At 54.0% G+C, this 22,849-nt stretch overlaps 1 protein-coding gene across 17 annotated transcripts in view; it reads left to right on the forward strand.

The window, feature by feature from the left end:
• Nucleotides 1-20,698, forward strand: part of FLYWCH1 (FLYWCH-type zinc finger 1) — a 39,031-nt gene extending 18,333 nt beyond the window's left edge. For 8 of the 17 annotated variants that reach the window (XM_054452940.2, XM_054452939.2, XM_054452935.2 and 5 more), the window contains 8 exons: nucleotides 138-523; nucleotides 906-1,385; nucleotides 3,769-4,221; nucleotides 4,356-4,619; nucleotides 7,764-8,027; nucleotides 8,825-9,097; nucleotides 10,627-10,687; nucleotides 19,576-20,698. In XM_054452940.2, coding sequence (XP_054308915.2) covers nucleotides 211-523; nucleotides 906-1,385; nucleotides 3,769-4,221; nucleotides 4,356-4,619; nucleotides 7,764-8,027; nucleotides 8,825-9,097; nucleotides 10,627-10,687; nucleotides 19,576-19,615 — 2,148 coding nt within the window. In that variant the 5' untranslated portion in view covers nucleotides 138-210 and the 3' untranslated portion in view covers nucleotides 19,616-20,698. Of the gene's footprint in view, nucleotides 1-137; nucleotides 524-905; nucleotides 1,386-3,768; nucleotides 4,222-4,355; nucleotides 4,620-7,763; nucleotides 8,028-8,824; nucleotides 9,098-10,626; nucleotides 10,757-19,575 lie in introns of those variants that run through there. The other 9 variants (XM_054452943.2, XM_063654953.1, XM_063654954.1 and 6 more) reach the window with 4 other exon arrangements.
• The last annotated feature ends 2,151 nt before the right edge of the window (nucleotides 20,699-22,849 follow it).

The following is a 22,849-nucleotide window of genomic DNA, read 5'->3' on the forward strand; positions in this document are numbered from 1 at the left end:
AGTTCCATCAGGCCCCCCGCCAGCCTTGGCCCCAGTGAGCAGTGAGGCAGCCCTATCTGCCCCACCTCCCTCCCAGATCCACATCTACAGCCCCCCAAGGGCTTCCTCCACTGACGGGATTTTGCTTCCTTCCTTAGGACGGAACCGCTGGACTCCAGATTCCTTGCTGGGTGCTGAGCGTGGCCTGAGGGACAGGCCCTGGGTCCCAGGATGCCCCTGCCCGGGCCCAGTGAGCAGGAGGGCGAGAGTGTAAAGGCCGGCCAGGAGCCATCCCCCGAGCCAGCCACAGACGTCCTGGCAGCCCCCAGGGAGTTCTCCAAACTGGTCCTGCTCACAGCCTCCAACCAAGATGAGGATGGGGTGGGATCCAAGCCCCAGGAAGTGCACTGCGTCCTGTCCCTGGAGATGGCTGGCCCCGCCACCCTCGCCACCACCTTGCAGATCCTGCCAGTTGAGGAGCAGGGAGGGGTGGTCCAGCCAGCCCTAGAGATGCCTGAACAGAAGTGCAGCAAGCTGGACACAGGTGAGGTGTGGCCTGCTGCCCCTGCCCAGCCACCCCGTGGGTTCCAGTGCTCCCAGCAGGCCCTGTACACCCCGCTTCGAGCATAGTGTCTTGTCCTTGCTCCAAGCTGAGCCTCTTGGTCTCTGATCCTGAGCCTGTCCCAGGCTGCTGTGATGATCACACTCAGGTACCAGGAGCTTATGGGAGTTGCAGTGATGTGCAGAATTCCTTCAGCTCCCTAAAAACATCCACTACCACCCCCAAAATCAAAACCAGCCCTGAGAGTCTGCAGGAGGAGAAGGCACCTGCCACACTCAGGACCACCACGCCCTCCCTGGCTCTCTGTGCCTGCGACCTTGAGCTTTGCTCTAGGTTAGCTAACCCAGCCTTCCCCTTCCCCCAGCAGCCCCTCAGTCCCTGGAGTTCCTGAGGACACCATTCGGGGGCCGCCTCCTGGTGCTGGAGTCCTTCCTGTACAAGCAGGAGAAGGCTGTTGGGGACAAGGTGTACTGGAAGTGCCGCCAGCATGCTGAGCTGGGTTGCCGGGGCCGGGCCATCACCCGAGGCCTGCGGGCCACCGTGATGCGGGGCCACTGCCACGCGCCTGATGAGCAAGGCCTGGAGGCCCGGCGCCAGAGGGAGAAACTGCCCAGCCTGGCCCTGCCGGAGCGCTTGGGAGAGCCCCAGGGTCCTGAGGGCCCTGGAGGCCGAGTGGAGGAGCCACTGGAGGGGGTGGGCCCGTGGCAGTGCCCTGATGAGGAGCCACAGCCAGAGCCCACTCCTGGGCTGGTGCTGAGCAAGCCAGCCCTGGGGGAGGATGAGGCACCCCGAGCCCTGTCACTGCTGAGCCTGCCGCCCAAGAAGCGCTCGATCCTGGGGCTGGGTGAGTACAATCCACTCCCCTGCCGCGTCCACTTGGGGCAGGGGACCCAAGGGCCCTTCCTGAGCCCAGATAGAAATGTGGAGTCCTACAGGGTCTTTTAAAATGTACTCGAAGCTAAAATGACTTTTAAAAATATAAATGTGGCCGGGCACAGTGGCTCACGCCTGTAATCCCAGCACTTTGGGAGGCCAAGGCGGACAGATCATGAGGTCAGGAGTTTGAGACCAGCCTGATCAACATGGTGAAACCCTGTGTCTACTAAAAATACAAAACTTAGCCAGGCATGCTGGCGCACACCTGTAATCCCAGCTACTCAAGAGGCTGAGGCAGGAGAATTGCTTGAACCCAGGAAGCAGAGGTTGCAGTGAGCCCAGATTGCTCCACTGTATTCCAGCCTGGTGACAGACCGAGACTCCATCTCAAAAAAAAAAAAAAAAAATTTATATATATATACACATATATATATGTATATATATAGTGGCTCACGCCTGTAATCCCAACACTTTGGGAGGCCAAGGCAGGTGGATCACCTGAGGTCAGGAGTTCAAGACCAGCCTGACCAACATGGTGAAACCCCACCTCTACTGAAAATAAAAAATTAGCCGGGCGTAGTGGCGGATGCCTGTAATCCCAGCTATTCGGGATGCTGAGGCAAGAGAATCGGCTGGACCCAGGAGGCAGAAGTTGCAGTGAGCCAAGATTGCGCCATTGCACTCCAGACTGGGCAACAGAGCAAGACTCTGTCTTGGTAAAAAAAAAAAAAAGAAAAAAAAATACATAAATGGGGGCTGGGCACAGTGGTCATGCCTATAATCCTAGCACTTTGGGAGGCTGGGGCAGGAGGATCGCTTGAGCCCAGGAGTTCAAGACCAGCCTGGCCAATATAGTGAGACCCCATATCTACAAAAAATCAGCCAGCTGTTGTGGTGTGTGCCTGTGGTCCCAACCACTTGGGAGACTGAGGTGGGAGGATCACTTAAGCTAGGGAGATTGAGGCTGCAGTGAGTTGGGATCATGCCACTGCCCTCCAGCCTGGACAAGAGACCTGGACCCTGTCTCAAAAAAAAAAAAATCAGAATTTTATCTGGTTCCCAGGCGATTCTGGTGTCCATTAAATTCAGTAAAGACACCTAGGCCGGGTGCAGTGGCTCACGCCTGTAATCTCAGCACTTTGGCAGGCTGAGGTGGGCGGATCATGAGGTCAGGAGTTCAAGGCCAGCCTGGCCAACATAGTGAAACCCTGTCTCTACTAAAGATACAAAAAACTAGCCGGGTGAGGCTGGGCGCGGTGGCTCACGCCTGTAATCCCAGCGCTTTGGGAGGCCGAGGCGGGCGGATCACGAGGTCAGCAGATTGAGACCCTCTTGGCTAACACAGTGAAACCCTGTCTCTACTAAAAAAAAAAAAAAAATTAGCCAGGCAGGGTGGCGGGCGCCTGTATGTAGTCCCAGCTACTCAGGAGGCTGAGGCAGGAGAATGGCGTGAACCTGGGAGGCAGAGCTTGAAGTGGGCCGAGATCGCGCCACCACACTCCAGCCTGGGCGACGGGGCGCGATCTGTCTCAAAAAATAAAAAAAATGGCTGGTGGGAGAGTCTTGGGGTTGGGGTCCTACGTTCAAATTTCAACCCTGCCTGATGGTAGCTCTGTAGCCTCAGAAAATTGGCTTCATTTCTGGAGTTTCAGGAGCTTTATCCTAAGGTGGCTGTGATAACCTGGATTGTTGTGTAAGTTGCACATTTGGGGCTTGGCAAGTGGCAGATGGGAGTTCTGGCTGTTTTATTACCAGTAACTAGGAGATGGGCTCGGGTTCGACGCCCTGACACAGGCTTAAGGATCTGAGGTGGCCCCTGCCCTGGGCACCTGGGGCGGGAAGCGAGTGGCAGGGAACAGGGAGACTTATTTTTCACTGTGATCTTTTGGAACCATTTGAGTGTATTATACCTTGGGTGTTTTATTCAAAAATGGGTAGATTTTTTAAACAAACCCTAAAAAAAATATGAGCAGGAATGACAGAAAACAGAGGCCACTGAGTCCGAGTCGAGGCTGGCCCCTCCAGGTGTGACCTCGCTGCAACATTGAGCAGGCCTGAGCCGGGGTGACTTCACTGACTGCTAGAAGAGGAATGAGACTCCCCGCCGGGGCCTGAGCCGGGGCGACCTCACTGACTGCTAGGAGAGGAATGAGACTCCCCGCCGGGTCGCTTGGTGGTAGGGGTTCAGTGGGAATGGGTTTGGGGCCTCTGACATATCTGGCTCAGGACGCCAGGGTAAATTTCAGCCTTAAAGGAGAAAGGCTCATGTCAGCCCCCAGAGTCTGCAGGGGCTGTCCCTCCTGGGCTCCTCTCCACCCCTGGTGATGTGACCACTTGGGTCCCTCCTCTAGGACAGGCCCGGCCCCTCGAGTTCCTGAGGACGTGCTACGGGGGCAGCTTCCTGGTACACGAGTCGTTCCTCTACAAGCGGGAGAAGGCTGTCGGGGACAAGGTGTATTGGACCTGCCGGGACCACGCACTGCACAGCTGCCGGAGCCGGGCCATCACCCAGGGACAGCGGGTGACCGTGATGCGTGGGCACTGCCACCAGCCCGATATGGAGGGCTTGGAAGCCCGGCGGCAGCAGGAGAAGGCCGTGGAGACGCTGCAGGCTGGGCAGGACGGCCCTGGGAGCCAAGTGGACACGCTGCTCCGAGGTGTAGATAGTCTGCTCTACCGCAGGGGTCCGGGTCCCCTGACTCTCACCCGGCCTCGGCCCAGAAAGCGAGCAAAGGTCGAAGACCAGGAGCTGCCAACCCAGCCCGAGGCCCCAGACGAGGACCAGGACATGAACGCAGACCCTGGTGAGCCGCCTTCCTTTGGGGCTCACCGGCCCTGCCTTGACTCTTGCCTCCAGAGGTCCAGGGAGGGAAGGGGGTGCAATCAGGCCTGCCCCAGCCCCTGCCCCCTCCCTTGACTGCCTCTTGAACCTCCCCAGGAGGCCCCGAGTTCCTGAAGACGCCCCTGGGGGGCAGCTTCCTGGTGTACGAATCCTTCCTCTACCGGCGGGAGAAGGCGGCCGGGGAGAAGGTGTATTGGACCTGCCGGGACCAGGCCCGCATGGGCTGCCGCAGCCGTGCCATCACCCAGGGCCGGCGAGTGACTGTGATGCGTGGTCACTGCCACCCGCCCGACCTGGGGGGCCTGGAGGCCCTGAGGCAGCGGGAGAAACGCCCCAACACGGTGCAGTGGGGGAGCCCAGGTACCTGGGGTTGGGCGGGGAGCTGGGTGCCAGGAAGCAGGCAGGAGCCCCACACTGCCTTTCCCTCTCCACCGTGCGGGTCCCGCTGGCAAACGTCCTCTTCCCCTCTGTGAACATCCTAGAAGGAGCTATGGCCCTGGCCTCCTACTCCTTGGCCCCCTCGATGCCGCTTTCAATGGGTCTCACCTTCCTGCTCGGCCCAGCCTCACCCTTCCAGCCTGACCTGCCCCACAGTAGCAGCAGCAGGCATAGACCTCCCTGCCCTCCTCTTCCTCCGTTTGTCTTAAGAGTTCACAGTAGTAATACAGGGTGTTGACTGCACATGGCCAGTCTCGTTGCTGTGGTGTGAGTCTGTCTTAAGGTCTGAGTGGTTAAGGATTGAGGACGTGATATTTACATGCAGCCGGTTTCTCCTCGGCCAGCGGTTCCATAGACACCCATAATGTCCTGAAACGCTGGCCCGAGGAGGGTCACGGCTGTCTCCATCTTTATCCACACGGTCGCCCCCCAGCAGCGCCTGGTGTTTTTTCACAACCACAGTTGCGTAAATGTCCCCATCCCGTCTGGCTCAGGAGCCATTTCATCGTGGCCTCCTCCACTCACCTGCTTGTCCTTCACGGCCCCGCGGCGCTGGCCTCGTTCCAGTGGCTCTTCTCCATCCTGCAGCTTTTGGGTCATGTGAGTTGCCTCATGGCCCTGAAGTTCTCTCAGACTTGAGAGCTGTGATTCTCTTTTTGTTCCATCTCCAGAGAGAAGTGCTGCAAGGTACGCAGCTGTCCCCGCCTCGTCCTCACCCCTGCTCCTGACCCCACAAATAACTGAGCAATTGTTTCTTAGGGTCTTGGCTGCCCTGTTTCCTAAAATGTGCCTCCACTACTATTAATCGGTTTTTCCATTTCCTTGTCGGCCACTCAGGGCACTTCTTGCACAGGCTTCTTTTTTTTTTTTTTTTTTTTTTGAGACGGAGTCTCGCTCTTTCACCCAGGCTGGAGTGCAGTGGTGTGATCTCGGCTCACTGCAACCTCTGCCTCCCGGGTTCAAGCAATTCTCCTGCCTCAGCCTCCTGAGTAGCTGGGATTACAGACACCCGCCACCTCGCCCAGTTATTTTTGTATTTTTAGTAGAGACAGGGTTTCACCATGTTGGCCAGGCTGGTCTCAAACTCCCGACCTCAAGTGATCTGCCTGCCTTGGCCTCCCAAAGTGCTGGGATTACAGGCGTGAGCCACCGTACCTGACCATGTTTGGTTTTACTTTAGCCTAGAAACCTGCTCGCAGCGACTTGGGGGGTGCTCTGTGGTCCCATCTTCCTAACACAGCTCTGTCTTCTCTGTGGGACGGCAGCTGCTGCGTTTGTTTGCCTGGTTTTGTGTGTCCAGGTCGACCCCACCTGGATCCAATCATCCACAACCGCAAGTTGCTGGAGCCGCCCAGTGCAGCCTGGCCTAGGGGCAGAGGCTGGGCCCAGCTGTCGCTCGGGGTTCACTGTGCCGACTCCCTGCTTCTGGGCCTGCCTTTCTCTTTCTTGGTTTTCTTCATGGTTTTGTGGTTTGGAGAAGTCCTGCCTCGGGTCGTTTCCTGAGCCATTCCGGGAGGTAGCACGTTGAGGCCTTTCTTGTCTGAAATGTCTGTTGCCTCTCTCTGCCGGAGGGGCAGCCGGGCAGCCTGGCCTCCGTGGCGTCACAGGTGCAGAGCCTGCCCTTGAACGTCACTGCAGCTTTTGCGTGACTAATCCTGTGTGTGCCGTCAGCTTTGCTTGAGGTTGTGGGGTCTTTGCTCCCTCCCAGCTGCACCTGGCTGTGCTGGGGGCACTAGGGGCCTTTTTAGGCTTCGGGCTTGTGTCCTTCATCGTGGGGTCATCCTCTCATGCTCTTCGTTAACTTCCCCCTCATCGTCCCTTTCTGTCGCTCCTGTTAATCAGATGTCGATCCTCCCAGATGAGGGGTCTTTTTTTTTTTTTTTGAGACAGTTTCACTCTTGTCGCCCAGGCTGGAGTGTAGGGGCGTGGTCTTGGCTCACTGCAACCTCTGTCTCCCGGGTTCAAGTGATTCTCCTGCCTCAGCCTTCTGAGTAGCTGGGATTACAGGTGCGAGCCACCACGCCCAGCTACTTTTTTGTATTTTTTTTTTTTTAGTAGGGATGGGGTTTCACCATGTTGGTCGGGCTGGTCTTGAACTCCTGACCTTGTGATCCGCCCGCCTCAGCCTCCCAAAGTGCTGGGATTACAGGCGTGAGCCACCGTGCACAGCCCCTTGCTGGATGTTTTCATCCGTGTGGAAGGGGACGAAGCGTGCCCCCTCCCGTGGCCTGGGGTCCCCACCTTCCTCCTGACCTGTTCTGTCTCGCGGTCCCCAGGCTCCTGTGCTGCTGTACCCTGCAGGGTCCTTCTGCCTCCCGAGCCTCCCCGCTCCACATGGCCCCTGCCCAGCCCTCTCCATCCCTCTTGAAGGTAGTTCCACAGCCAGACACCCTCCCGCCCCCGACCGGCCTCTCCTCTGGGGCTTGCTACCCATCTCCATCCCCTGCTTCCACTGCCACCTGATGTGTCCACGATGCCCCAGGCCGCCTCCCCACCTCTGTGGCCCCTGAGCCTGCACAGAGGAAAGGGCATCCTCTGGGCGAGGCACAGCCACCCGCCAGGGTCCTCCCTCTCACCACATCCAGGACAGTGGACGCTGCTCCCTGCCTCTTCCTCACAGTCCTGGGGTCACATCTCCACCCGCGCGGCTCTCAGGGGCCACCCCTCTCAGCCCCATCCAGCTCCTGAGCAGCTTTGTCCCCCGAGGGCCCTGGGTCATTCCTCTGACCAGCCAGGCATGGCACACCCTGCATGTGAGCCTGGGCGGGTGCTGGGGACAGACGAGTGACACAGCAGACACTGCCTCCCTGAAGGCATCGCAAGGTGGGACGCTTGGCCTCCACCTGCAGGGGCCTCACCTGACCAGTCCCTAGCCTCAGGAGGGGGACCCCAGCAGCTGGAGCCCCAGAGGAGTTGGGAGGATGGTGGCATCTGTGTCCTGGGCTCCGGGGCCACCTCACTGTGAGGAGGGGGTGTGGGCGTTGGGGGAGGTCTCATCTCGGGGCCATGCTGATCTTGGCTCTGAGAGCTGGTGTCCGCTGCTCCTCCCCTCCCATTTCTCAACAGTAGGCCCCGAGTTCCTGAAGACGCCCCTGGGGGGCAGCTTCCTGGTGTACGAGTCCTTCCTCTACCGGCGGGAGAAGGCAGCCGGGGAGAAGGTGTACTGGACCTGCCGGGACCAGGCCCGCATGGGCTGCCGCAGCCGCGCCATCACCCAGGGCCGGCGGGTCATGGTCATGCGCAGGCACTGCCACCCTCCGGACCTGGGCGGCCTGGAGGCCCTGCGGCAGCGGGAGCATTTCCCCAACCTGGCGCAGTGGGACAGCCCAGGTGCGTGTAGAGGGCGCTGGACCGGGTCTCCCTGGTCTCCCAGGACCTGTGCCCCACACGCTGGCTGGAGGCTGCCCGTGGGATGTTGTGTGTTGTGCATGGTGGTCTGACAGCCTGGGCCATAAACTCCCCAAGGGCAGGAGGCTCCATCTGCGGGCTCCGAGCTCCTGCAGCTGGTCCTCTGGGCAGTGGGGACTGGCTGTCGGGTAGAAACCCACTCAGCTCTCTAGAGGAAGAGGGCGGCGGCCAGGGGCGGCACTGGCAGCCACAGAGAGTGCTTGGCATCTGCTGACGGGCCTTACGGTGGATCCCGGACACTCTTGGTCTACCCCCACGCCACCCACACTGCTTCTAGTCTCATGGGGTTCTCTCTGGCCACCCCAACATCATGTGACCTTTTAGTTCAGCTTGTTAAAAGTCAGATTCCAGATGGCTGAGGGGTAGGTGGACAGGGAGCCAGGAGGCCCTGGTGCCCAGCCCAGTAACAGCTTGGCCCCTGCCCTGGGGGTTGCGCCTGCAAGCATGCGGTCTGAGGGGTCGGGAGAGTCCTTCAGGAGCATTCAGGTTCCAGTGCTTGCCAGGCCACCTGCCCAGGCATCCCCAGAGCCCCTGGAAAGGGCCAGCCAGCGTGGGAGTTGGGGCTGCAGGGCCCAGAGGGGAGGAGGGCAGGGACCACCATGCGGACTGCTAGGGGATTGCAGATTCCTGGTGGGGCCTGGCTGGGGGGACAAATCAGACCCCCAACCCTGACACCCAGGCCCCTGTGGCCCCACTCACAGTGTCACTTTCCCTTTCAGATCCTCTCCGGCCTCTGGAGTTCCTGAGGACTTCCCTGGGGGGCAGATTCCTGGTGCACGAGTCCTTCCTCTACAGGAAGGAGAAGGCGGCTGGGGAGAAGGTGTACTGGATGTGCCGGGACCAGGCTCGGCTGGGCTGCCGCAGCCGCGCCATCACCCAGGGCCACCGCATCATGGTCATGCGCAGCCACTGCCACCAGCCTGACCTGGCGGGCTTGGAGGCCTTGAGGCAACGGGAGCGGCTCCCCACCACGGCCCAGCAGGAGGACCCAGGTACAGACAGGGTGTGGGGCAGAGGCAGGGGTGTGGGCATCCTCATCTCTTCCAGCTCAGAACTGATGCCCCAGGCCAGGCACCCACTGAGGAGACTGTGCTTTTGTGCACACACAAATTATTCACATAAACAGAATGTAAAACCAGTCTTTGTTTTTTGTTTTTTGTTTTTTTTTGAGATGGAGTCTGGCTCTGTCACCCAGGCTGGAGTGCAGTGGCACGATCTCGGCTCACTGCAAGCTCCGCCTCCCGGGTACACACCATTCTCCTGCCTCAGCCTCCCGAGTAGCTGGGACTACAGGTGCCCACCACCATGCCCTACTAATTTTTTGTATTTTTAGTAGAGACAGGTTTCACCGTGTTAGCCAGGATGGTCTTGATCTTCTGACCTCGTGATCCACCCCTCTTGGCCTCCCAAAGTGCTGGGATTACAGGTGTGAGTCACCGCACCTGACTTTTTTTTTTCCCTTGAGTCAGAGTTTTGCTCTTGTTGCCCAGGCTGGAGTGCAATGGAGCCATCTCGGCTCGTTGCAACCTCTGCCTGCCGGGTTCAAGTGATTCTCCTGCCTCAGCCTCCCAAGTAACTGGGATTACAGGCGTGCACCACCACACCCAGCCAAAACCAATCTTTAGAAAGCATTGTGTGTCTCACTGTCATTCATGTGAATATTAAGGGCCGTGTCCTGTATAACAGTAACAAATCCAAGTTGGCCAGGCACAGTGGCTCACGCCTGTAATCCCAGCACTTTGGGAAGCTGAGGCAGGCCGATCACCTGAGGTCAGGAGTTCAAGACCATCCTGATCAACATGGAGAAACCCCATCTCTACTGAAAATACAAAATTAGCCGGGCATGGTGGCGCATGCCTGTAATCCCAGCTGCTTGGGAGGCAGGAGAATCACTTGAACCTGGGAGGTGGAGGTTGCGGTGAGCCAAGATCGCGCCACTGCCCTCCAGCCTGGGCAACAAGAGTGAAACTCCATCTCAAAAAAAAAAAAGAAGAAAAGAAAACAGCCTGGCCAACCAACATGGTGAAACCTTGTCTCTAAAAAAAAGTGTATAAATCAGCTGGGCGTAGTGGTGCACGCTTGTGGTCTGAGCTCCTCAGAAAAGGGGAGGATCACTCGAGCCCGGGAGGTTGAGGCTGCAGTGAGCCATGCACTGCAGTCCAGCCTGGGTGACAGAACAAGACCCGGTCTTTACAAAAAATTTTTTTGACAAAAGGATTTCTTTGAGAAAGTCACTATTTGGCTTACACAGAAAGTTGTGCTGGAGGCCTGGCCTCTCATCTTTGATGTCTAGTTGACCCCCAGTATTTTCCATGACAGCAGCTGAAGATCAACTCTTAGGAGCTCAAGTAGCTCCTGTTACCTGGGAAGGTAATTGATGCGTTGAATTCCCAGCGTTGCTTCACCCGGTTCTCTTTCTCCTCACAGCCTTGACGGCATCGTTAACAAGGTGTGTCCTTGGTTCTGTCACCTTCAACAAGAGAAGAGTTATTAATTGATGTTTTCAATTTTTTTTCCTCAGAAAAGATTCAAGTTCAGCTGTGCTTCAAGACGTGTTCTCCTGAAAGCCAGCCGATTTATGGGTAATTGTATTAGTTATCTAATGGTGCGTGACCAATTACAACAAAACGTAGTGGGCTTTAAACAACAAATATTTGCTGTCTCGGCTTTTGTGGGTCAACATTATGGGAGTGGTTGGGCTGGGTTGCTCTGACTCCTGAGGTTGAAGAGAATTTGTCAGCCAGGGCGGCAGTCATCTGAAGGCCCAAGTGAGGCTGGAGGCCCTGCTCCTCACCATAGGGACCCCTCCTTGGGCCCACTTGAGCATCCTTCACATGACAGCCATGGGACAGAGAGAGAACAGGAGGGAAGCTGCCAGCAGCAGAATTCAGGTTTTTCTCAACCACAGTCAGGCCATAAAGCAAGAGTCCATTATTTTATTTTTTGAGATGGAGTCTCTCTGTTGCCCAGGCTGGAGTACAGTGGCATGATTGCAGCTCACTGCAAACTCTACTCTTCCGGGTTCAAGCAATTCTCCTGCCTCAGCCCCCTGAGTAGCTGGGATTACAGGCATGTACCACCACGCCCAGCTGATTTTGGTATTTGTAGTAGAGATAGGGTTTTATCATGGTGCCCAGGCTGAGTCTCAAACTCCTGACCTCAAATGATCTGCCTGTCTCGGGTCTCCCAAGCCCTGGGATTACAGGCAAGAGCCACTGCACCCAGCCTTGTTATTGGTTTGTAATTACATCCCACTATGGTCAAAGAACATACTTTGTATGATTTCAGTCCTTTCAGGGCTGGATGCAGTGGCTCCTACCTGTAATTCCAGCACTTTGGGAGGCCAAGGCAGGCAGATCATTTGAGGTCGGGAGTTCGAGACCAGCCTGGCCAACATGGTGAAACCCCGTCTCTACTAAAAATACAAAAATTAGCCAGGCGTGGTGGTACATGCATGTAATCCCAGCTATTTGGGAGGCAGAGGTTGCAGTGAGCCAAGATTGTGCCACTGCACTCCAGCCTGGGTGACAAACAAAAACCAAATCAAAAACAGAGAAATTTGGGAAACTCAGAAACATGTAGAAATTAAACAACACACTTATAAGAAACCAGTGAGTCAGACTGGGCACGGTGGCTCACGCCTGTAATCTCAACACTCGGGGAGGCAGAGGCAGGAGGATCACTTGAGCCCAGGAGTTTGAAACCAGTTGGGGCAACAGAGCATGACCCTGTGTGTAATTTAAAACAAACAATGAGCCAAAGAAGATAATTATAAAATACTTTGAAATAAAACTTATGGGATGCACTGAAAGCCGTGCTTAGAGGGAAATCTATAGCTAAAAACACTTCTATTAAAAAGGAAGAAGCCTGGGCAACATGGTGAGACCTCATCTCTACCAAAAACTCAGCCAGACATGGTAGCATGTGCTGGTAGTATCGCTTGAACCTGGGAGATCGAGGCTGCAGTGAAGCGTGATTGTACCACTGCACTCCAGCCTGGGAGACAGAGCAATGTCCCGTCTCTAAATGAATAAACAGGGCCAAGCACGGTGGCTCACACCTGTAATCCTAGCATTTTGGGTGGCTAGGGTAGGAGGATCGCTTGAGCCCAGGAATTCCATACTAGCATGGGCAAGACCCCATCTCCACAAAAAATACAAAAATTAAAAAAAAAAGAACTAAAAGGCCAGGCGTGGTGGCTTACACCTGTAATCCCAGCACATTGGGAGGCCGAGGGAGGTGGATCACGAGACCAGGAGTATGAGATCAGGAGTTCGAGACCAGCCTGACCAACATGGTGAAATCCCATCTCTACTAAAAATACAAAAATTAGCCAGGCGTGGTGGTAGGTGCCTGTAGCAGGAGAATTGCTTGAACCCGGGAGGCTGGAGGTTGCAGTGAGTCGAGATTGCGCCACTGCACTCCAGCCTTGGCGACAGAGCAAGACTCATCTCGAAAAAAAAAAAACTAAAGCAGAAGGAAGGAAATAAATAATAAATAAAACCAAAAGTTGGTTCTATATAAGGATCAATAAAATTGACAAATATTTAGCTCTATCTAAAGATCAAAAAAATTGAAAAGCAAGAATACTGAAAATACTAAAATCAGGAATAAAGATGAGACCTTACTATGGACCTCATCCTGACAGAGTCTCGTTCTGACACCCGGGCTGGAGTGCAGTGGCGCCATCTCAGCTCACTGCAACCTCACCCTCCTGAGTAGCTGGGACTACACTCACGCACCACCACGCCTGGCTAATTTTTCTATTTTTAGTAGAAACGGGGTTTTGCCATGTTGTCCAGGCTCGTCTCCAACTCTTGGGCTCAATGAATCCACCTGCCTTGGCCTCCCAAAGTGCTGGAATTACAAGCATGAGCCACAATGCCTGGCCCCAGCTCATTCTCTAAGACCAGTATCACCCTGATACCAAAACCAAGCAAAGGAATCACAAAGAGAAAACTACAGACCAGTATTTCTTAGGAACACAGAATACCAGCAAACAGAATCCAGCAACATAAAAAAGGATTATATACCATGACCAAGTAAGATTTATCCCAGGAATGCATTAACATGCAAAACCAGTTAATGTAACACAGCATCTGTACAGATCAGCCTTAACATGGCAGGCCTAAGACTGCTGCCCTAAGAACAGCCTGTGTGCAAGGTTCACCCTTGGCTGGCATCTGGGAACTTTTTTTTTTTTTTTTTTTGAGACGGAGTCTCACTCTGTCGCCCAGGCTGGAGTGCAGTGGTGTGATCTTGGCTCACTGCAAGATCACAGTGAGTGATCAGCCTCCCAAGTAGGTGGGATTACAAGTGGCGCACCACCACGCCCAGCTAATTTTTGTATTTTTAGTGGAGACAGGGTTTTGCCATGTTGGCCAAGCTGGACACCAACTCCTGACCTCAAGTGATCCGCCCACCTCGGACTCCTAAAGTGCTGAGATTACAGGCGTGAGCCACCACGCCCAGCTGGCATCTGGGAACTTGACCGGTAAAGAGCTCCTATGTGGATACAATACTATCCCCAAATAACAATTGCTCACTCTTTTCTGTACAAATCATGTGATATTTGCTGAACACTTGCTTTTCTTCTGAGCCTGGCATTTCGGTGACCATATTCAGTCACGCAGGCACAACGTACCTACATGACCAGCCCCCAGTAAAAACCCTGGACTCCTAGAATCAGGCAGCCTTCCCTGGTAGAGAACACTTTGCATATGTCACAGCTCGAGGCTGGACGATTCAGCACATTCTGTGGGAGGCGGGAGGCGACTCGGGGGGAGGGGACCCCAGGGGAGGGGACTCTGGGGGCTTGTACCTGGTTTCCTCTGGCCCTCACCCCAAACGCATTTTCCCGTTGCTAATTCTGCATCGCATCTTTTCACCGTAGTAAATCTCAGCCGCTAGTATGATGGCAGCCTAAGTCCTGTGAGTCCTTCAAGTACAGTCACCAAGCCTAGTGTGTGATGGGGATGCCTGCACACCAGATCAGTAGAGAAAAGGACAACAGCCATGTGATCACTTAATAGACACAAAACATTTGACAACGTCCAACACCCTTTTCATGATAAAAACATTCAACAAACTAGGAATAAAAGGAGCTTCTTCAACCTGATCAAGAGCATCTGTAAAAACCCCCACAAGCAGGCCGGGCGCGGGGGTTCACGCCTGTAATCCCAGCACTTTGGGAGGTGGGTGGATCACCTGAGGTCAGGTGTTCGAGACCAGCCTGGCCAACATAGTGAAACTCTGTCTCTACTCAAAATACAAAAAATTAGCCAGGCATGGTGGTGAGCACCTGTAATCCCAGCTACTTGGAAGGCTGAGGCAGGAGAATCACTTGAACCCGGGAGGTGGAGGTTGCAGTGAGCCAAGATCATGACATTGCACTCCAGCCTGGGCAACATAGTGAGATCCCATCTCTACAAAAAATTTAAAAATTAGCTGTGTGTGGTGGTACATGCCCAGGTACTTGGGAGGCTGAGATGGAAGGGTCACCTGAGCCTGGGAGGTTGAGGCTGCAGTGAACTGTGATCATTCATCTCCACTCCAGCCTGGGGGACGGAGAGAGAACCTGTCTCAGAAATAAAAGTAGAGCACGACAGCTCCCGCCTGTCATCCCAGCACTTTGGGAGGCTGAGGCGTGCGGATCACCTGAGGTCAGGAATTCGAGACCAGCCTGGGGAACATGGAGAAACCCCATCTCTACTAAAAATACAATAGCCAGGCGTGGTGGTGCGCACCTGTAATCCCAGCTACTCGGGAGGCTGAGGCAGGAGAATCACTTGAAACTGGGAGGTGGAGGTTGTGGTGAGCTGAGATTGTGCCATTGCACTCCATCCAGCCTGGGTGACAAGAGCGAAACTCCGTCTCAAAAAAAAAAAAAAGATCACATACAATTATATATAGTACATAATATTTGATAATGATAATAAATGTTACTAGATTATTTACTATACTTTTTATCATTACTTTAGAATATACTCCTACTTATTTAAAAAGTCAACTGTAGGCCAGCCACAGCATTGGCTTACACTTATAATCCCAGTACTGTGGGAGGCTGAGGCAGGCAGATCACCTGAGGTCAGGAGTTCCAGACCAGCTTGGGAAACATGGTGAAACCCCGTCTCTACTAAAAATACAAAAATTAGCTAGGCATGGTGGCGCCAGCCTGTAATCCCAGCTACTTGGGAGGCTGAGGCATGAGAATCGCTTAACCTGGGAGGTGGAGGTTGCAGTGAGCTGAGATGGTGCCACTGCACTCCAGCCTGGGCAACAGAGTGAGACTGTCTCCAAAAAAAAAAAAAAAAGGTTAACTGTAAAACGGCCTCAGGCAGGTCCTTCAGGACTTTTTGGAGGTATCCAAAAGAAGCATCCAAAAGAACTCACTGTCATCGTAGGAGATGACAGCTCTAAGTGTATTATTGCCCCTGAAGACCTTCAGTGGGACAAGATGTGGAGGTGGAAGATGGTGACATGGATGACGATGACCCTGACCCTTTGCAGGCCTAGGCTAGTGTGTGTCTTAGTTTTTAAGCAAAAAATTCAAATCCTTGGCCAGGCACGGTGGCTCACACCTGTAATCCCAGCACTTTGGGAGGCTGAGGTGGGTGGATCACTTGAGGTCAGGAGTTCAAAACCAGCCTGGCCAACATGAAGAAACTCCATCTCTACTACTAAAAATACAAAAATTAGCCAGGCACAGTGGCTCACACCTGTAATCTCAGCACTTTTGGAGGCCGAGGCAGGCGGATCATGAGGTCAGGAGATGGAGACCATCCTGGCCAGCATGGTGAAATCCTATCTCTACTAAAAATACAAAAATCAGCTGGGCACGGTGGTGCGTGCCTGTAATCCCAGCTACTCAGGAGGCTGGGGTAGGAGAATCGCTTTAACCAGGGAGTTGGAGGTCGCAGTGAGCTGACATTCATGCCACTGCAGTCCAGCCTGGTGGCAGAGCGAGACTCCGTCTCAAAAAAAAAAAAAAAAAAAAAAAAAAAAAGCCAGGCATGGTGGCACACACCTATAATCCCAGCTACTTGGGAAGCTGAGGCTGCAGTGCACTGAGATCGTGCCACTGCACTCCAGCCTGGGAGACTCCATCTCAAAAAAAAAAAAAAAAAAAAATACTGCCTCAAAAAATTAAACTCCAACTTAAAAATTTAAAAATCCTTAAAAATAAAAGCTTATAGAGGCTGGGTGCGGTGGCTCATGCCTGTAATCCCAGCACTTTGGGAGGCCAAGGTGGGCAGATCACGAGATCAGGAGATCAAGACCATCCTGGCTAACATGGTGAAATCCCATCTCTACTAAAAATACAAAAAATTAGCCGGGTGTGGTGGCGGGCGCCTGTAGTCCCAGTTACTCGGGAGGCTGAGTCAGGAGAATGGCGTGAACCTGGGAGGCAGAGCTTGCAGTGAGCCAGGATGGCGCCACTGCAACTCCAGCCTGAGCGACTGAGCAAGACTCCATGTCAAAAAAATAAATAAATAACAGCTTGTAGAATGAGGTTCTAAAGAAAATATTTTTGCACAGCTGTACAATGTATTTGTGTTTTAAACCAAGTGTTATTAAAAAAAGAAGCAAAAAGTTTAAACATCAAGTTACAGTAAGCTTAGGTTAATTTATTACTGAAGAAAGTTTTTAAAAATGAGTGTAGCCTGAGTGTTGAGTGTTGTGCATTAAGTCTGCAGTGTATACAGTAATGCTTTAGGCCTCCACGTTCACTCACTCACCCACAGCAACTTCCCGCCCTGCAAGCTCCATTCATAATTCATGCCCTGTATAGGTGGACTGTACCTTTTTTTTTTTTTTTTTTTTTTTTTGAGACGGAGTCTCGCTCTGTCCCCCAGGCTGGACTGCAGTGGCGAGATCTCGGCTCACTGCAACCTCCGCCTCCCATGTTCAAGCGATCCTCCTGCCTCAGCCCCCCTAGTAGCTGGGATTGCAGGCACACACAACCATGCCCAGCTAATTTTTGTATTTTTAGTAGAGATGGGATTTCACCATGTTGGCCAGGCTGGTCTCGAATTCTTGACCTCAGGTGATCCACCTGCCTTGGCCTCCGAAAGTGCTGGGATTATAGGAGTGAGCCACTGTGCCTGGCCCAGAATTCTTAACAACAATGAAGAGACAACCCAATTAACAAATGGCCAAAGGACCTGAATATACAGTTTCCCACAGAACATTTGATTTCTGCAATGAATTCAAAGATATACAAATGGCCAATAGAGATAGATTCTCAACATCATCAGTCTCAGGGAAATGCAAAACAAGACCACTGTGACATACCACTTCACACCCACTGGGATGGCTATTTAAAAAGACAGCTAACAAGTGTTGGTGAGGACATGGAGAAACTGGAACCCCCATACTCTCCTGGTGATGACGCAAAATGGTGCAGCCACTTTGGAAAACACTCTGGGAGTTCTTAATGTTCAACAGAGTTACCCTATGACCCAGCAATTCCACTCCTAGGTATGTACCCAGGAGAACTGAAAACACATGTCCACACAAAAATATACACAAATGTTCATATCAACATTATTTCTAATAGGCAAAAATTGAAAGCCCAAAATGTCTATCAATGAAATACAGTCTATTTATACGATGAAATATTGTCCATAAAAAGGAACGAAGTACTGACGCATGCTACAATGAGGATGCATCTTGAAAACACCATCTTAAATGAAAGAAGCCAGTCACAAAGCACACAGAGTGTATGTAATACTGTTCATATGAAATGCCCAGAATAGGCACATTTAGATAGACAGAAAGATTAGTGGCTTCCTGGGGCAAGGGAAGCTGAGGAGTGACACTAAGGATTTGGGGTTTCTTTTGGTGGGAGGTGAAATGTTCTAAATGTGATTGCAGTGATGGTTGTACAACTCTGAATTGTACACTTAACAATGGATTTTATGGTATGTGAGTTATAGCTCAGTAGAGTTCTTAAACAAAAATCCCAGCCAGGTACAGTGGCTCATGCCTGTAATCCCAGCACTTTGGGAGGCTGAGGCAGGCAGATCACCTGAGTTCAGGAGTTTGAGACCAGCCTGGCCAACACGGTAAAACCCCATCTCTACTAAAAATACAAAAAATTAGCTGGGCGTGGTGGCACACACCTATAATCCCAGCTACTCATGAGGCTGAGGCAGGAGAATCGCTTGAACCTGGGAGGTACAGGTTGCAGTGAGCAGAGATTGCACCATTGCACTCCAGCTTGGGCAACAAGAGCAAAACTCCATCTCAAAAAAAAAAAAATCCCTTACAGTACTAGAAGAGAACCTGATCACATGAGTTCAGGAGTTCAAGACAAGCTTGAGCAACACAGGGAGAACCCCATCTCTACAAAAAAAAATTTTTTTTAATTAGCCAGACGTGGTGGCGTGTACCTGTGGTCCCAGCTACTTGGGAGGCTGAGGTGGGAGGATCACTGGAGCCCAGGAGGTCGAGGCTGCAGTGCGCTGTGATGGCACCACCGCACTCCAGCCTGAGTGACAGAGTGAGACCATATCTCAAAAAAGAAAATTATTAAAGGAGAACTTTGTGTTTCTTGATGAAGAAACTTGAGGCTTGGATGTGATACCCTGTGGCTTCCAGGGCAGGAATTGAAACTTTTTGGAAGTGTTGGGTGGTTCTCCCCCAAACATGCTGGTGTAGGAAGCAGGGAATTCCCCAAGTGTGTGTCACGAAGCAACCTCATGTTGTAAAGGAATCGATACGGATGGATGGATGGATGTGTGTGTAAAAATGATCAGCCAGGCAAGGTGGCTCATGCCTGTAATCCCAGCACTTTGGCAGGTAGAGGTGTGTGGATCACATGAGGTCAGGAGATCGAGACCATCCTGGCCAACATGGTGAAACCCCATCTCTAATAAAATAAAATAAAAAATTAGCTGGGCATGATGGCATGTACCTGTAGTCCCAGCTACTCAGGAGGCTGAGGTGGGAGAATCACTTGAACCCAGGAGGCAGAAGGTGCAGTGAGCCGAGATCGCACCACTGCACTCCAGCCTGGCGACAGAGTAAGACTCCATCTCAAAAAAAAAAAAAATTAGCTGGCCGGGCGTGGTGGCTCACGCCTGTAATCCTAGCACTTTGGGAGGCCAAGGTGGGTGCATCACTTGAGGTCAGGAGTTCGAGACCAGCCTTACTAACATGGCCAGACCCCGTCTCTACTAAAAATACAAGAAATTAGCTGGGTTTGATGGTAGGTGCCTGTCATCCCAGCTACCTGGGAGGCTGACGTGGGAGAATTGCTTGAACCTGGGAGGCCGAGGTTGCATTGAGCCAAGATCATGCCACTGCACTCCAGCCTGGGTGACAGAGCAAGATTCCGTCTCAAAAATAAATGATCTAGACTGTGGCATCCCCAGGAAAAAGGATTCCAGGAATCCTGAACTTTCTGTATTATCTATTTCCACCATGTTTTGATGTGTGCAATGAACATGTGTCTCTTTGTAATTAGGGACATCAAAGACGTCAGACTGGATGGCGAGTCCCAGTGAGGCGATGTGGGCAGAGGAGCTCTGAGCTGCCCACCCAAGGTGGCTTCACATCCACACAGGCGCTTCCCATCCACTTAGGTTTGGCTTGACAGAAACTTCTTTTCATTCTTCCAAAGCATCAATGGTCTTTGCGTCTCCTCAGGAGGTCTCCCAGGAGGAATTCTTGGATGGTGTCCTCGTGTCGGCGGAGAACAGTGCTCAGAGCTGGCGCTTGCAGACGCAGCTGTCGTGGGGCAGCGCACTGGCGCCTTCCTGACCTTTGGAAGACGTGACAAAGCTGCCTGGACACGGACGCCCCTGCTGTCTGGCCACAGCACCCCTGGGTTTGCAGAGCACGTAGTCTTCCCAGGGCTTTCCACCTGGCGAGGCCCCGCTCTGCTCAGCACGGAGCAGTGAATGCTGCTGTCTTGGAGCCTGGGCACGTTTGGGGAAGTTCCTGCTTCAAACTGAGCTGCCCCGCATAGGCCAGGTCAAGCCACGCCAATCTTTTCTGGATAGGTGCTGGGTAGGCCTTCCTGGTCTCTGGCCGCCTGCTGCCAGGGTGCAGCCATCCCCAGCAACCCGAGCTGGCCAAACCAGAGGCCTCGCTCCGCGCTCCACACTTTACTTTCTGTGCTCCTTCTGAGTTAAATTAAACCCCCTCTCCATGATTCCCACGGCAGGCGTCATTCCCCGAGATGGGAGCCAGCCCAGGGGTCAGCAGGAGCCAGTGCTGGGCACACGTGCCCTGGCTGAGGCCAGCGGCATCCTGGGTGGCCCAGGTCCATCCTGGGCAGCAGAGGCGTGTCCCCTTCTGTCAGGCAACTTCACAGAGTGTGGCTTCGCCAGTCAGAGGGAGCAGTCCGGAGAGGCAAGATGACCCCACCGGGACTGCAGAGCCTCCTGCTTACTAACAAGGACCTGTCCTCAGCCGTGAGGTCCTTCACTCCCACCCTGTAATTGTGGGCAGAATGCCAGCAACAGGGCTGTCCCCTGGCAAGGGGACACGGAGCCCACCATCCACTGCAAGGCTGTGACAACCCGGGCATCCCCGCTTCTCCTCTGCTTGTACGGTTCCCCCAATAAATCCTATTTTCCATCTCACCGTGTGGAGCTGGTACTTGTTCACATCCCCCTTGCCGCAACAGTTGGCCGCCGTGAAGCCACACTCTGTCATGTCTCCATGCCAGTGCCCAGGAGGAGACCCCTCCCCACACCTGGGCAGTTGCGGTCACCTGGCCCAGACGTAACCTGGACCAAGAGTGGACGGAGACACCTGGAGTTGGGGCCTCTGGAAGGGCTGCTGAGGGGCCGGCTTCAGCCTGTGGCCTCTCCCAGGCCCGGATATGGCAGGACATTTGCGTCACATGTTGCTGAAAGAGGCAGCATGCTCTGTTCTGGCCCTTAGCCTGCGTTACCCCTGGACTCATTTGCATAAGCCTGGGCAAGTGGCACCCGGGGCCAAGGGCAGACTTGCCCACCCGTCCATCCTTTGCCTATGGCAGAGGACACACGACACAGTGGCTGCGCTTCGGGCAGTGTTTTCGGCCCTGAAGCATCCTGCACCGAGGCTGACCAAACTGCCCCCAGCTGGACTCATGGCCAAGGCTACAGACCCAGTACTCCAATCCCGACTCCTGCTGTGTGGTACAAATGTGCACGCCCACGGGAGGCAGCCATGCCCGAGGAAGGTACCTGCTGAAAGATGGTCCAGTTCATGCCGCCACCAGCTGGACCTCTGGTCTGCTCCCTGCAGAGGGGGAAGCTCCACGTGCCCAAGATACGAGAGAAACGCCCGGGTCCCAGCAGCCTGAGTCACTGCAGCCCCTGCTACCTGCCAAGCCTGCGCCCTCTGCACCTGTGGGCTCCTTGCCTCTGTGATGGAGCCTCCACGGCCAGCATCTTCCCGCCATAGTCACATGATGCCATGCCCTGTCACCTCGGCTGGGCTCTGGGCACCCCTAAGCAGGTATGAGGCGAATCAGAGGAAGGATATCGGCTTCTCTTCCCTTTTGGACATTTGCGTCATTGACCAGGGCTGGCCCACTCTTCCTCTGCCTCACGCCTGCTTTGACCTTAGAGGACAGATGGCAGCCCACGTTGCTGGGCTGAGATTCTCCAATGGACGTGAATTTGGATGATGCTGTTGCCTTGGGTGGCTTCACGGCCACCAACCCGCACCCTGGTGGCCACTCAGCCATGAAAAGGGCCTGACAGCCACTAAGTGAGCTTCAGAGCCTTCCCCTTGGAAAGTTCCAGGACCACCAGATGTCCCCTGCCCAGTCACTGTCACAGAGTTAAAGCGTGTGGGTGAACGCTGGCCGCAGAGTGTGCAGCCCAGCAGCGGCTCAGCGGGGCAGCTTCTGCTTCCAGCCCCGGCTGTGCTGGTGCTTCACCCACAAACCCTGCTGTATGACATTTGCACCACGTGGTGTGTGTCCGTGCCCTTTGACATGACAGTGCCAACAACGTCTCATGAAATTTAAAATAAATCCCCAAGGCATCAGAAAGGTATCAACAAAGAACTCTAAGTTTGAAAATGGGGGTGGGGCAGTGGCCAGTTCTGGGAGCCCCTGGCCCCCCGGGACCTGACCCACAGTCATAAGGTGGGCCCCAACCCCCAGTGGTCCCAGCCTAGCCTCCTGTCCCACCTCGTCTGCCAAGACAGAGTGGCACAGAACCCCTGTCACAAAGGCCAGCAGGTATGTCTCTGAGCTGGCTGTGGGCACTGAACGCCCTCTCAGGTCCCCTCCAGTGCCAGCTCCTCTGGCTTCCCGTCCCAGCCCCTTTCATGAGCGCCTTGATCCAGCCCAACCTTGGAGTTGGGGTTGGTGATTTGGGGGCTGGACCTCAGCCCTCTTCTGCTCTGCCACGTTTGGGGTTCACGGTTTGTCAGTCAGCCCTCCATTCTGCAAATGAGACCTGGACGTCATGTCCAGCTGCCTCCTGGGCCCTGTCTGGCATCTCCCATGAGTACGATGCAGCGCAGGTGGAAGAGGGGATTGTCCCCCGTCCTCTTGTCTGAGGGAGGAGACCACGGATGAGTGAGACTGTCATCCTCGCTGCCCTGCCTATCCTGTGTCCCATCAGTCATCAGGGCCTGCCACCTGCCTGCTTTGTCTTTTTTTTTTTTTTAAGATGGAGTCTCGCTCTGTCGCCCAGGCTGGAATGCAATGGTGTTAGCTCACTGCAACCTCCACCTCCCTGGTTCAAGCGATTCCCCTGCCTCAGCCTCCCGAGTAGCTGGGACTACAG

Source organism: Pongo pygmaeus, chromosome 18 (assembly GCF_028885625.2).
Source record: "Pongo pygmaeus isolate AG05252 chromosome 18, NHGRI_mPonPyg2-v2.0_pri, whole genome shotgun sequence".
Classification (NCBI taxonomy): domain Eukaryota; kingdom Metazoa; phylum Chordata; class Mammalia; order Primates; family Hominidae; genus Pongo; species Pongo pygmaeus.